At 41.7% G+C, this 12,778-nt stretch overlaps 1 protein-coding gene across 3 annotated transcripts in view; it reads left to right on the forward strand.

The window, feature by feature from the left end:
* SLC39A9 (solute carrier family 39 member 9) overlaps nt 1-8,500 on the forward strand; it is a 58,429-nt gene extending 49,929 nt beyond the window's left edge. For 2 of the 3 annotated variants that reach the window (XM_012438127.2, XM_012438126.2), the window contains exons 5-7: nt 909-994; nt 2,119-2,253; nt 4,486-8,500. In XM_012438127.2, the coding sequence (XP_012293550.1) occupies nt 909-994; nt 2,119-2,253; nt 4,486-4,716 (452 nt within the window). In that variant the 3' untranslated portion in view covers nt 4,717-8,500. The remainder of the gene's footprint in view (nt 1-908; nt 995-2,118; nt 2,254-4,485) is intronic. The other variant, XM_064374984.1, reaches the window with a different exon arrangement.
* Nucleotides 8,501-12,778: the final 4,278 nt, after the last annotated feature.

Consider the following 12,778-nt stretch of genomic DNA (forward strand, 5'->3'; position numbering starts at 1 on the left):
ATGGCAGAATCGAATAGTTGCAAGAGACCAAGTAACTGCAAAGCCTGAAATATTTACTGTCTAGCCCTTAAAAAGTTTGCTGACCTCTGCTCTAGAATGTCATCTGGAAAAGAGCCTTGGCACTTTTGTCCAGAACAGCCCTGTTACCAGTCTATATGCAAAGCACCAGTTTAAGCAAAAGTGGTGTGCGGAGGAATGCAGAGGTCTCAGCATTGCTGACAGGGTACACTTTAGAATCATAAGCCAAACCTAGTCCTAGTAGTAGAATTCTGTCAGTGACAAACAAAGGCATGTGAAAGGTGGTACGCTGTTACCTGGTCCTTTCTAAGTATAATACGATTTTCTAACAATTCAACCAGTGTTTACTCATTATATATTCATCATCTATATAGAGTTCTAGTATCTTTTTTTTTTTTTTTTTTTTTTGAGACAGAGTCTTGCTCTGTTGCCAGGCTGGAGTGCAGTGGCATGATCTCGACTCACTGCAACCTCCGCCTCCTGGGTTCAAGCGATCCTCCTGCCTTGGAGTAGATGGGACTGTTTTGTTTCTTTACCTATATTAAGAGATGCTTCCTCTGAAATTCTTCTTTGGTATTTCTCTTGTTGCAATTTGATTAATCAATGGATATTTTGATTAGTTGGAAAATTGAATGTCAGTTTTTCAGTAACAACAACAACAACCAAAATAATTAACATTGAATAGTCTGGGCCAGATGCTAAGCTGTTTATGTAAGTTATCTCATTTAATCCTCAGGAAAACCCTAAGAAATACATACTTTATTGAACACATTTTAAAGATAAGAAGGCTGGCATCCAGCTGGACCTGACGATAAAGCTCACACACTCAGCCACTACACTGTTGTTGTCGTTGTTTATAGTATTTTATGTTTCCTTGTTTCTAAATATAGCTGATGGTGTTGCTTTGGGAGCAGCAGCTTCTACTTCACAGACTAGTGTCCAGTTAATTGTGTTTGTGGCAATCATGCTACATAAGGTAAGCAAAATTTTGGTGTAAGGTTTGGTATTGAGTATCTTCATAATTAAAATTTCTCATGGTCCTTAATGTTTTTTCTGGAATTTGGGAAATTTTTCTTAGTTTCATAATTGCTATTCATTTTAGAGAATTGGATAAATCTGTTCAAAGCTTCTTGTTCCATTTTCTTAAGTTTTTGCTTGATGGGTTTCGATTTTTTTATGTAGTCATATACACAAACTGTCAGATTCTCCTCAGATTTCTATATTTCATAGTAATTTTTGTTCAAAAGTGTTTTTTTTTTTCTTGACTGTTTCTCTTTTCTACTGTCCAAGAAACGCACACAAATAGGATTTTTTCTTGGCTTAGACCATTAATTCCTAAAGGCATTGCTCAGCGTTGGTATTCTGCCTGGTTTTGTTTTTTGGTTTTTGTGGGTTTTGTTTTGTTTTTGAGACGGAGTCTCGCTCTGTCACCCATGCTGGAGTGCAGTATACGATCTCAGCTCACCGCAACCTCCACCTCCCAGGTTCAAGTGATTCTCCTGCTTCAGCCTACCGAGTAGCTGGGACTATACGCAAGTGCCACCATGCCCAGCTAATGTATTTTTTTGTACTTTTAGTAGAGACGGGGTTTCACTATGTTAGCCAGGATGGTCTCGATCTCCTGACCTTGTGATCCACCTGCCTTGGCCTCCCAAAGTGCTGGGATTATAAGTATGAGCCACCAACCCCAGCTCTTGTTTTGTTTTGTTTTTGAGATGGAGTTTTGCTCTTGTCGCCCAGGCAGGAGTGCAAAGGTGTGATCTCGGCTCACTGCAGTCTCCACCTCCTGGGTTCAAATGATAATCCTGCCTCAGCCTCCCAAGTAGCTGGGATTACAGGCACCCGCCATCAAACATTTTTGTATTTTTAGTAGTGATGGGGTTTTACCATGTTGGCCAGGCTGGTCTCAAACTCCTGACCTTAGGTGATCTGCCCACCTTGACCTCCCAAAGTGCTAGGATTACAAGTGTGAGTCACTGTGCCTGGCCTTTTGTGAGTTTTTCTTTGTATGAGAAAACATAGTCAAATGGCATGTACTTCTTGATGTAGAAGGAATCCATACTTCTAGAGTGATAATAAGAGATTATTTTTTATTTCCAGGCACCAGCTGCTTTTGGACTGGTTTCCTTCTTGATGCATGCTGGCTTAGAGCGGAATCGAATCAGAAAGCACTTGCTGGTCTTTGCACTGGCAGCACCAGTTATGTCCATGGTGACATACTTAGGACTGAGTAAGGTAAGCTAATCTGTTCCTAGCTATCTAAACAAGTGTCTTGTGATCTCTTAGAACTTATGGTCTCTTGGATTGAATTTTTCCAATAAGTTTCTCTCTCAAACTAATGATAAAATTAGGAGTAAAAATTGTACAGGGTAAATATCTTAGTTCCAATTTGTCCTCTTCATAAATTTAGCATTTCCTTATTCATTTAATTTGAAAACTTCTTTCCTATCCATTCCAAGAATATTTGCATAAATATGATTGTCCTTCAATATTTAAAATAGTATAACTTAACCAGCCATGCTAGTTTCATTTGACAGATACCTAATAAGTCAAACCCGTCCATATTTAATGTTGAGGTAGACACATGAAGCATGAGTAACAAGCCACGTGGCACCTTTGAGAACAGCAGCTGAGCAGCTAACTCAACCTCTTCTCTTCCAAGCTCTCCCGTCACCAAATAGTGACTGCCCAGTTCTTTATATTGAATACTTTATACTGAACATAGCTTCAGACCTGAGGTAACGTGTGCTCATCTGCTTCCAAGCTGGACCTTTCCATGCCTTATAATCCTGTCTGTCTGGGCTGTAGTTCTTAGCAACAACCCTCCTAAATGTCAGCTGGCAGGCAACTGAAGGAAAATCTTAGAAGCATACTGACTCAGGGCTAGTTGATGGGAACTCTTTCGCCAGCGCCCTCTCTAAAGGTCATTGATTCTTCTGAGTGTCAGTCAATTCAGTATTTGGCAGTAAAACCTGTATTAATAGGAACATGTGAAAAATGAGATAAAGAATGGCTAGGTTCCTGTTAAGCAAGGGTTTGTTGATCTTAGTTGCTAACAGTGTGTTATAAAAACCCTTTCCGTTTACCTGAAGAACCTTCTCTTCTTTTAGTGTGTAGTATGTTGTTCCCTTTGAAAGATTACTCTGTCACTTCAGTAATCAGTGCAAGTTTTTTAAACTTTTGACAGGAAGGTACTGATAATTCTGGAGACGTGGAGTGACTTGCTGCATCTATGGCATGTCCTTTTCTTAGCATTTTAATTAATTGTCTTAGTCTACAGGTCCACATTTTTAATAGAAAAGGTTGAAATGAATTTTTAAAAGATTAGTTTATGAGATATTTCTAAGCCTGATGAGGGCAACTGCTGCATCTTGATTACTTTTATCTCAAGCACCTGGCCCAGAGCCTGGTGCATGGATGATGCTTATTAAATATTGGTAGAATCAATAAATGTATGTCTTAAATTTAATGCCTACAATAATATGTTATCAGTTCTATCTCAAGAATAATACAAGCCAAACCTGTTGAACCAGCACTTAAAGTTAGTTTTAAAAAGCAATTGTGAGCCAGGAGCAGTGGCACACACCTGTAGTCCCAGCTACTTGGGAAGCTGAGACAGGAGGATTGCTTGAACCTAGGAGTTCAAGGTGTAGTGTGTTACAATTGTGCCTGTCAATAGCCACTGAACTCCAGCCTGGGCAACGTAGCGAGACCTCATCTCTAAAGACAGATACATTAGATGGATGGATGGACAGAATGATGGAACTCTGGTAAATATAGTTAATAATAGTGTGTGGTACATTTCAAAATTGCTAAGAGTAAATTTCAGATGTTCCCACCAGAAAAGATGATAAGTATTTGTGATGACAGATGTTAATTAGTTTGATTTAATTGTTCCACATTATACTCATGAATCATAATGTCACTTTATACCCTATAAATATAGACAATTATAAATTGTTGATTTACAATAAGTTTTTTAAAAAATTAATTGCGTATATCACTGATATTCTTAAACCCTTATTTGGAAGCTTTCCATGAATAACTTAAAATTGCTCTGTTCTTGGCCGGGTGTGGTGGCTCACGCCTGTAATCACAGCACTTTGGGAGGCCAAGGTGGGTGGATCACGAGGTCAGGAGATAGAGACCATCCTGGGCAACATGGTGAAACCCAATCTCTACTAAAAATACAAAAAAATCCTAGCTACTTGGGAGACTGAGGCAGGAGAATAGCTTGAATCAGGGAATTGGAGGTTGCAGTGAGCTGAGATCGCACCACTGCACTCCAGCCTGGTGACAGAGCAAGACTCTGTCTCAAAAAAAAAAAAAAAATTGCTCCATTCTCTAGATGTCCCCAGTGTCCTAGACAGCACCAGTTAAGAATAGTTAGTGTTTTTAAATTGGGACTTCTTCCTGACCCTGAATTTTACTTGACTTAGTTTTTCCTTTCTCTCTTCTAATTCACAGAGCAGTAAAGAAGCCCTTTCCGAGGTGAATGCCACGGGAGTGGCCATGCTTTTCTCTGCCGGGACATTTCTTTATGTTGCCACAGTACATGTCCTCCCTGAGGTGGGCGGAATGGGGCACAGCCACAAGCCCGACACCACAGGAGGGAGAGGCCTCAGCCGCCTGGAGGTGGCAGCCCTGGTTCTGGGTTGCCTCATTCCCCTCATCCTGTCAGTAGGACACCAGCATTAAATGTTCAAGGTCCAGCCTCGGTCCAAGGCCGTTTGCCATCCAGTGAGAACAGCCAGCGCGGGACAGCTACTCACTTCCTCAATCTCTTGTCTCGCCTTGCCCATCTCCACATGTATTCCTAGAGTCCGGAGGGAGGTGAGATTAAAACCTGAGTAATGGAAAAGCTTTTAGAGTAGAAACATGTTGCAGTTAGCTATAGACATCCCATTGTGATATCTTTTAAAAGGCCCTTGACATTTTGAGTTTTAATGTTTCTCTTGACCCTATTCTCAGGGAAGATGAAATTTAGTTTTAAGGAAAAGAGGAGAATTTCATACAACGAAATAGTAATTATGAAAATACAGTGTTCTGTAATTCAGCTATGTCTGTTTCTGCTTAGTTTAGAGGCTCTGCCACTTTATCCATTGACTTTTAACATGGTTCCCACCATGTAAGACTGGTGCTTTAGCATCTATGCCACATGCCTTGATGGAAGGTCATAGCACCCACTCTCTTAGATGCTAAAGGTGATTGTAGTTAACTTGGGATTAGAGTCAGGAAAATGATGGCAAGACACATTGAAAGCTCACTTTATACTCGAAAGAGATATCCGTTGAAAGGGGATGTCTAGAGGGACTTAAACAGCTCCTTTTGCACATGCCTCTCTGAATCCAGCCTGCCATTCCATCAAATGGAGCAGGAGGGGTGGGAGTAGCCTCTGAAGAGGTGACTGGTATTTTGTAGCATTCCTTTTCAAGTTCTCTTTGCAGAATATCTGTCTCCACATTCTTAGAGAGGAGCCAAGTTCTAGTAGCTTCAGGCCTAGGCTTTCCTTCAGGAACAGTCAGATCACAAAGTAGCTTTGGAAATTAAGGGATATTAAATTTTAAGTGATTTTTGGATGGTTATTGATATCTTTATGGTAGCCTTCTTTAAAAGTAAGACTACCAAAATATATATGTATGGTTGTCTTTTTTTTCTCTCTCTCTTACCAGATCAGCAATCCCTCTAGGAACCTAAATACTAGGTCAGCTTAGGGGACACTGTGTCTGCCCACATAACCACCTGTAGCAAGATGGATCATAAATGAGAAGTGTTTGCCTGTTGAGTTAAAGCTTATTGGAATCATGTCTCTTGTCTCTTCGTCTTTTCCATGCTTTTCTCCTAACTTTTCCCTCTAGTCTCTCCTCCACACAATTTGCTGCTTACTGCTGGTGTTAATATTTGTGTGAGATGAATTCTTATCAGGACAACCACTTCTTGAACTGTGATGACGAAGATAATAATATCTTTATTCTTTATCCCCCTTCAAAGAAGTTACCTTTGTGTCAAATGCCGCTTTGTTAGGCCCTTAAAATATCACCTCCTCATATGTAAATTGACACAATCACTAATATTCTGGTAATTTAAACAATTGAGATAGCAAAAGTGTTTAACAAATTAAGATAATTTTTTTTTCTTATTTGCCAAAATTTGTGTAAACCCTGTCTTGTCAAATAAGTGTGTAATATTGTATTATTAATTTATTTTTATTTTCTGTACCATTTCAAAACACATTACATTAAGGGGGAACCAAGACTAGTTTCTTCAGGGCAGTGGACGTAGTAGTTTGTAAAAATGTTTTCTATGACACATAAGCCAGCATGCCTATGATTTCTTTATTTCCTTTGTAAATTTGTCACTGGATCAGCAGCTGTGGAAATAAAGCTTGTGAGCCCTCTGCTGGCCACAGTGAGGAAAGTAGCACAAATAAGATACAGTTTTATGTAGTCACTGGCAACAATTGCATACAATTTTACAACCAAGAGAAGGTATAGGATGGAAAGTCCAAATGACTTCCTTGATTGGATGGAAACAGCTGACTTTATGAGAGATTTGAGGTTTCATCTGGTCCTTCAAACTATATGGTTGCCTAGATTCTCTCTGGAAACTGACTTTGTGAAATAAATAGCAGATGTAGTATCTGGTTTGGTTTGGACAGTAGTGCTTTCTATCATATTGTTGTGTGCAATGGTCAGTAAATTGTTCTGCTGGCCAAAGCCTCTTTCAGCAGTGCCTTGCCATCATGCTTAAAAGTTTGGCTAGTATATCTTGCTGGATGGAGCCTTGAACTTTGGCAAGGATTGAACCATCTGACTTCCAAATTTGCCTTCCCCTCTGGACCACACTATTAACAAGCAAACCTTTCACGGCCCTCTTAGCTCTCAGAAGCTATGAATGGGCTTTCCCAGATTTTAAAGCTGCTGCCTCAGGAACTACTCATTTCTCTCCTTGTCAGCAGGCAGAAATAGCCATACTAATCTCATAGGGCTCAAATGCATCTTCAGGCAGCAGGGAACCAAGCAGTGTGGCACAGGCCTCCTTCACTGGAAGAAGAGCTTGCTGCCGTGGTGGGCAGTGTTCCAGGAGAGGCCATGTCCATGTTCACTTCTTGGCACATTTCAGTTCCGTTTTCCTCTTGTTTAAAACTGCCTCTTTAGATGTAGATGCCTTAATGCTGTAACACGTTTGAAAACATTGGCAATACTTAAGTTGCTGCCATGATTACAGATGGAAATATTGGCTACCAAAGAGATGCAATTGATGATGAAAAGCATGATTCTTCCTTCCATATAACCAAAGTTAATCTTAATTGCAATTTGACTCCCTTTCCTTGGTAGGGATAGACTTTCCTCAGATTCCAAGTGCTCTCTTAAATGGCAAATTAAGCTAAAGAATACTACTGATCCATTCCCACCACTTCTCCGGTTAATTGCTTGTCAGTTCTTATTTCGCGAAAGCAGTGATGTTCCAGGTTTGATTCAGTTTTCCTGTGCACACTGTTGCCAAAATTTTTTTTTAGGCAAAGATTCTGCACTGGAATGTAGCTAGTTGGACAGTACTACCTACAGAGGCGATGTGTTCTCTTTGTCCCCCCTTTCACCTTTTTCTTTCCCAATTTAAAACAGCCAAGTCAGCCCTTTTCCGGTGTTTTGAATCATTAGAGAAAAGAAAGGGAGTAGCTGTTTTGAGTTGTCCTTTCTTTGCAGAAAGGAGAAAATGTGATTGTGTTTTTTTTACCAGCCTACTTCTAAGTGTCACTGCCTGGTTTTTCTCTTTTTCAAGGATTAGAACTAAGAGGACACACCAGCATCGGAGTGTATTAAATCCCTGAAACACATGGTAGCTAGGGACTGAACACAGGAACTGTATGACAGCAGCACAAACCCCCAAAGAACGTTCCGGCCTTGTGGGCCCCTGAGCCCCTTGGGAGACTGAGAATAATGACCAGATTCATCCAGAACCGCTGCAGCGTTAAGTGAGAATCCTCTGTAGTTGTTCTACAGAGAAACCTTCCATGCATTAGAAAATTTCTGCTCAATACAGAATGGTCCACATCACTCAAAGTGCACTGTTGGAGATGCTATGAAATTAAAACCAATGATGTAACCTCTTTGTACCTGAGACATCTAGATTCACTCCAGGACACCTGAAGGAAATGTGTGACTGGTGGGAAAGAACTAGACAACCATTTAGGAATTCTCTATGCTCAGCCTAACCCAGTGGCTTAGCACAAGGAAATTGGCTTTGATATTTTTTCTTGTGGTATCTGCCAGCAAGTTAGAAATCTCATGAGTTAAGACTGCAGTTCCCCTGGTTCAATAGCTGGAACAGTGATTTTAAATGTCCCCTTTTTTGGATCCCTTGTAAACATGAAATCATTCCATGGATGGCTGCCTTATAATTTTGTCTCTTTCCACTTTAATTGTGAATGGTTAAAAAATGCTGTTTTCTGATATTAAATTTTTATTAGTGCATACCTTAATCTGAGTGGCTCATTGCTTATCCTGTTGGCAGTTTGGTTTTTTGATTGATGACCAGAATTGACTTATATTTGAACATCAGAAAAGGGAATGAAATGTTGTGATGGCCGGTAGAAAGCTGTACTTACTACAGGCACATCCTTTAGGGAATGGAGGGAGACAGGAGAGAGGGGAAATTAAGGACTTGATAGACCAATCTGCCCTGAAAGACACAAATGCACTAAGTTTTTTTTGCCTTGGTGTTGTTAGGAAATGTTGTTTATGAAGGTAGTTCTCTCTACTCTCAGAAAAGAGAAACAGGCAACAGATCTGAACCACAGTGGATTTGTTTCAAAGGTCAGAGTTGTTTATATGAGTAGATAGATTCATGAACACCTGACCCTGGAAATTAAAGAGATTTATTTAGAAGTGTGACTTGTGAATTTGATAAATGTTTTTCTCCCTCTGTGGACTTACGTTTAGTCATTAGATTTCATTAAATACTACTGGCCCACTTTGTGCTTATTTTCTATATGTATCACATGTATAGCTGGTTACAAAGATTGTGCTCAGGGCGGGCACAGGGGCTCATGCCTGTAGTCCCAGTGCTTTGGGAGGCTGAGGTAGGCGGATCACCTCAGGAGTTCAAGACCACCCTGGCCAACATGGTGAAACCCCATTTCTACTAAAAATACAAAAATTAGCTGGGCGTGGTGGTAGGTACCTGTAATCTCAGCTATTCTGGAGGCTACCCTTAGATCAAAACACACACACAACTGCAACACCTGGGCTTAGCCAAAATAGCCACCAATCCTTTTATTTCCTGTTCACATGATCTATTTTTTAATCTGGATGCTGGTTATAGGGTTATAGCAGGTGAAAAAGCAATACACAGGATTTGTGCTTTTTACCTTATGTTATAGCTGGATAAAAAGTCTTTAAAAGTCAATGTCACCAGGCATGATGGCTCACACCTGTAATCCCAGCACTTTGACTGGCTAAGTTGGGAGGATTTCTTGAGCCCAATGAAACCAGCCTGGGCAACATAGGGAGACCCCCATCTCTACAAAAAAAAATATAAAAAATTAGCTGGGTGTAGTGGCACACACCTGTGATCCCAGCTACTTGGGAGGCTGAGGTGGGAGGATTGCTTGATCCCAGGAGGTCAAGGCTGCAGTGAGCTGTGATCACACCACTGCACTCCAGCGTGGGCAACAGAGCAAGAGCCTGTCTCAAAAAATGTCACTAATATTTAAAATATATATAATGTTCTAAATTAAGAAAGTCTAAAGAGATGAAATAATCAAATCCAGTCTATGAACCTGGAGTGGAGGTTCCTTTTTGATGAAACCAGATCTGAAATTTGGAAAAGTTCAAGAAACATGTTGGGGATGATGGCTGCACAATTCTTTGAACCTACCAAAAGCTATTGAATTGTACACTTAGAAAATGGGAGCTCAACATGAAGGGCACATTGCTCCACAAAGCTGCGCTCCAGACACCAGCAGCAATTTCAGGAGTCCCCAGGCCATCCTTTCTTCTGACTAGCTGGCTACAAATTTGGAGTTTCCCATAGCCACTCTCTGTTTCAGTAATTTGCTAGAACAACTCACAGAACTCCAGAAAGCACTGTTATGATTGCAGTTCTATTACAGCAAAAAGAACAGACCAGAAACAGAAGAGGTGCCTGGGGCAAAGTCTGGGAGGGTTCCAAATGTGAAGCTTCCCTCATTCTCAGGGACACATTGCCCTCCCAGCATCAAAGCCTGACAATATTCTGACCAGGGATGCTCTCCTGAGCTTTGGTATCCAGAGTTTTTATTGAGGCTTCACTATTTAGGCATGATTGAATCATTGGCTATGTGGTTGAACTCAAACTCTAGCCCCATTTTCCTTCCTGGAGGTTGGACTGGTATCATAACTCAAAGCCCCAACACTAACTACGTGGTTGGCTTTTCCGTGTGGCCAGCCCCCAGCAGGCAGATCACTTGAGGTCAGGAATTCAAGATTAACCTGGACAATATGGTAAAACCCCATCTCTGCTAAAACTACAAAAAATACCCAGGCGTAGTGGTGCATGCCTGTAGTCCCAGCTACTTGGGAGGCTGAGGCATGAGAATTGCTTGAACCCAGGAGACAGAGGTTGCAGTGAGCTGAGTTCGCACCACTGCACTCCAGCCTGAGCAGCAAAGCAAGACTGTCAGAAAGAGAGAGAGAGAGGAAGGAAGGGAGAGAGGGAGGGAGGGAGGGAAAGGAAAGGAAGAAAGGAAAGAAAGAAGAAAGAAAGAAAAGACAAAACTAGTATATTTGAATCCATGTCTGTCCTACTCTAAAGAATGTGTGAAGAAAAGGGCGATGTGGTATATTTCCTGGAAGAAGTATCTTTGGAGAGAGAGCGTCAGCTTCTTGCACATGATCATCCTTATCAGAAGCAGCAGTAGCAGCATTACTTTACATTTAGTCCTCCCTAGTAACTCAGTGAGCTATGTGCTATAATTCTCTTTCTTTTCTTTTCTTTTTTCTTTCCTTCCTTCCTTTCTTCCTTTCTTCCTTTCTCTCTCTTTCTCTTTCTCTCTTTCTTTCTTTTCTTTTTCTTTTTTTTTTCTTTCTGGTCTTGCTTTGTTGCCCAGGCTGGGAGTGCAGTGGTTCCACCACCGCATCCCCCAACTCCGGCCCTTAAGCAATCTTCCCACCTCAGCCTCCCGAGTAGCTGGCACCACAGGTATAAGCCACCACTCCCAGCTAGTTTTTTATTTTTTATTTTTGTATAGATGGGGTCTCCCTATGTTGTCTAGGCTGATCTTAAACTCCTGGGCTCAAGGGATCCTCCCATTTCAGCCTCCCAAAGTGCTGGGATTATAGGCATGAGTCACCATGCCTGGCTCATCCCCCCTTTCAAATGTGGAAACTGAGGCACATCTCTGAAGCTGAAGCTCAGGCATTCTGGCTCCTGAGTCCACACTCTTAACTTCGCTATAGAGGTCACAAGATCTGAGACGAACTGGATCAAACCAAGAGACAGTAGCTCCGGAGTCTGGACCTGGCTCAAGGACAAACTGTGCCACCTTGAATAGGGAAGATTTTCTCATTGAGGACTGGGCATCACAGGGGCTGGCCGGCATCCAGGACCTCGGACTCCCAATCACTTGGAATCACACTGCCTCAGGATGTGTCAGGTCCAGGGCTTCCCACACTTTCCCATGCCAAAGATGTCTAACAGCAAAAGAGAATGAACGAGAGATGTCAACCCATACACAGGAAGCTCCTTGAATCTCACTGTTGCTGACTTTGTCTTCTTCATAATCCACATTTATTTTACATAGACATAATGCTTAAAATTAATTACCAGATTAAACTCTTAGACTTCCAAACCTTGAAGTTCCTTAGAAACCTTCTGGTAAAATGGCTGCTCCATAGAAATGGTGAGAAAATGTTTCATACACTTTTACAGTCACACACAAGTGTGTATCCACTTATAAATGGTCCCAGCCACACACTCAGTGACCTGCACTGAATCAGAACCAATCACCACACACTGTCACAACCACCACACACAGCAATGGTCACTTGCCCACTTGGTCACTCCCCCACAACCAGAGAGAATCACACACAGATGGCACACCCAACACCACAGCCCTTGCAGCAACCCAGGGAATCCAACACTTGCCTTCCACCAGCCTACACACGTACGTATGTTTTTAATTCTTCTAAGCTAGAGCTGCATCCTCTGGTATGCTGTTTATAGTGTAAGAAATAGCCAGGCTCGGTGGCTCACGCCTGTAATCCCAACACTTTGAGAGGCCGAGGCGGGTGGATCACGAGGTCAAGAGATTGAGAGCATGGTGAAACCTCATCTCTACTAAAAAATACAAAACTTAGCTGGGCATGGTGGCGTGCGCCTGTGGTCCCAGCTACTTGGGAGGCTGAGGCAGGAGAATTGCTTGAACCTGGGAAGCGGAGGTTGCAGTAAGCCGACATCGCGCCACTGCACTCCAGCCTGGCACCTGGCGACAGAGCGAGACTCTGTCTCAATAAAAAAATCAAAAAATAAGCAACCTTGAGTCTTTGTCCATGTGTCTGGAATGCTTTTCCCCCTCCTTCAACTCTGGATGCAATGTCTCCTTCCATTAGGCTTATGGGACCACATGAGTTAAAACTGTAATCTGTCCCCACCCTCATGTTCCTTACGCTGCTCTATTTCTTTTTCTGTAGCATTGGTCACCATGTAGTGTGCTTTATAAAGCAATCATGCACCACAGAGTGACGTTTTGGTCAATGATGGACCGACCACATTTATAATG

This window comes from Aotus nancymaae, unplaced genomic scaffold, assembly GCF_030222135.1.
Source record: "Aotus nancymaae isolate 86718 unplaced genomic scaffold, 86718_ANA_hifiasm-v0.15.2.pri h1tg000011l, whole genome shotgun sequence".
Taxonomy (NCBI): domain Eukaryota; kingdom Metazoa; phylum Chordata; class Mammalia; order Primates; family Aotidae; genus Aotus; species Aotus nancymaae.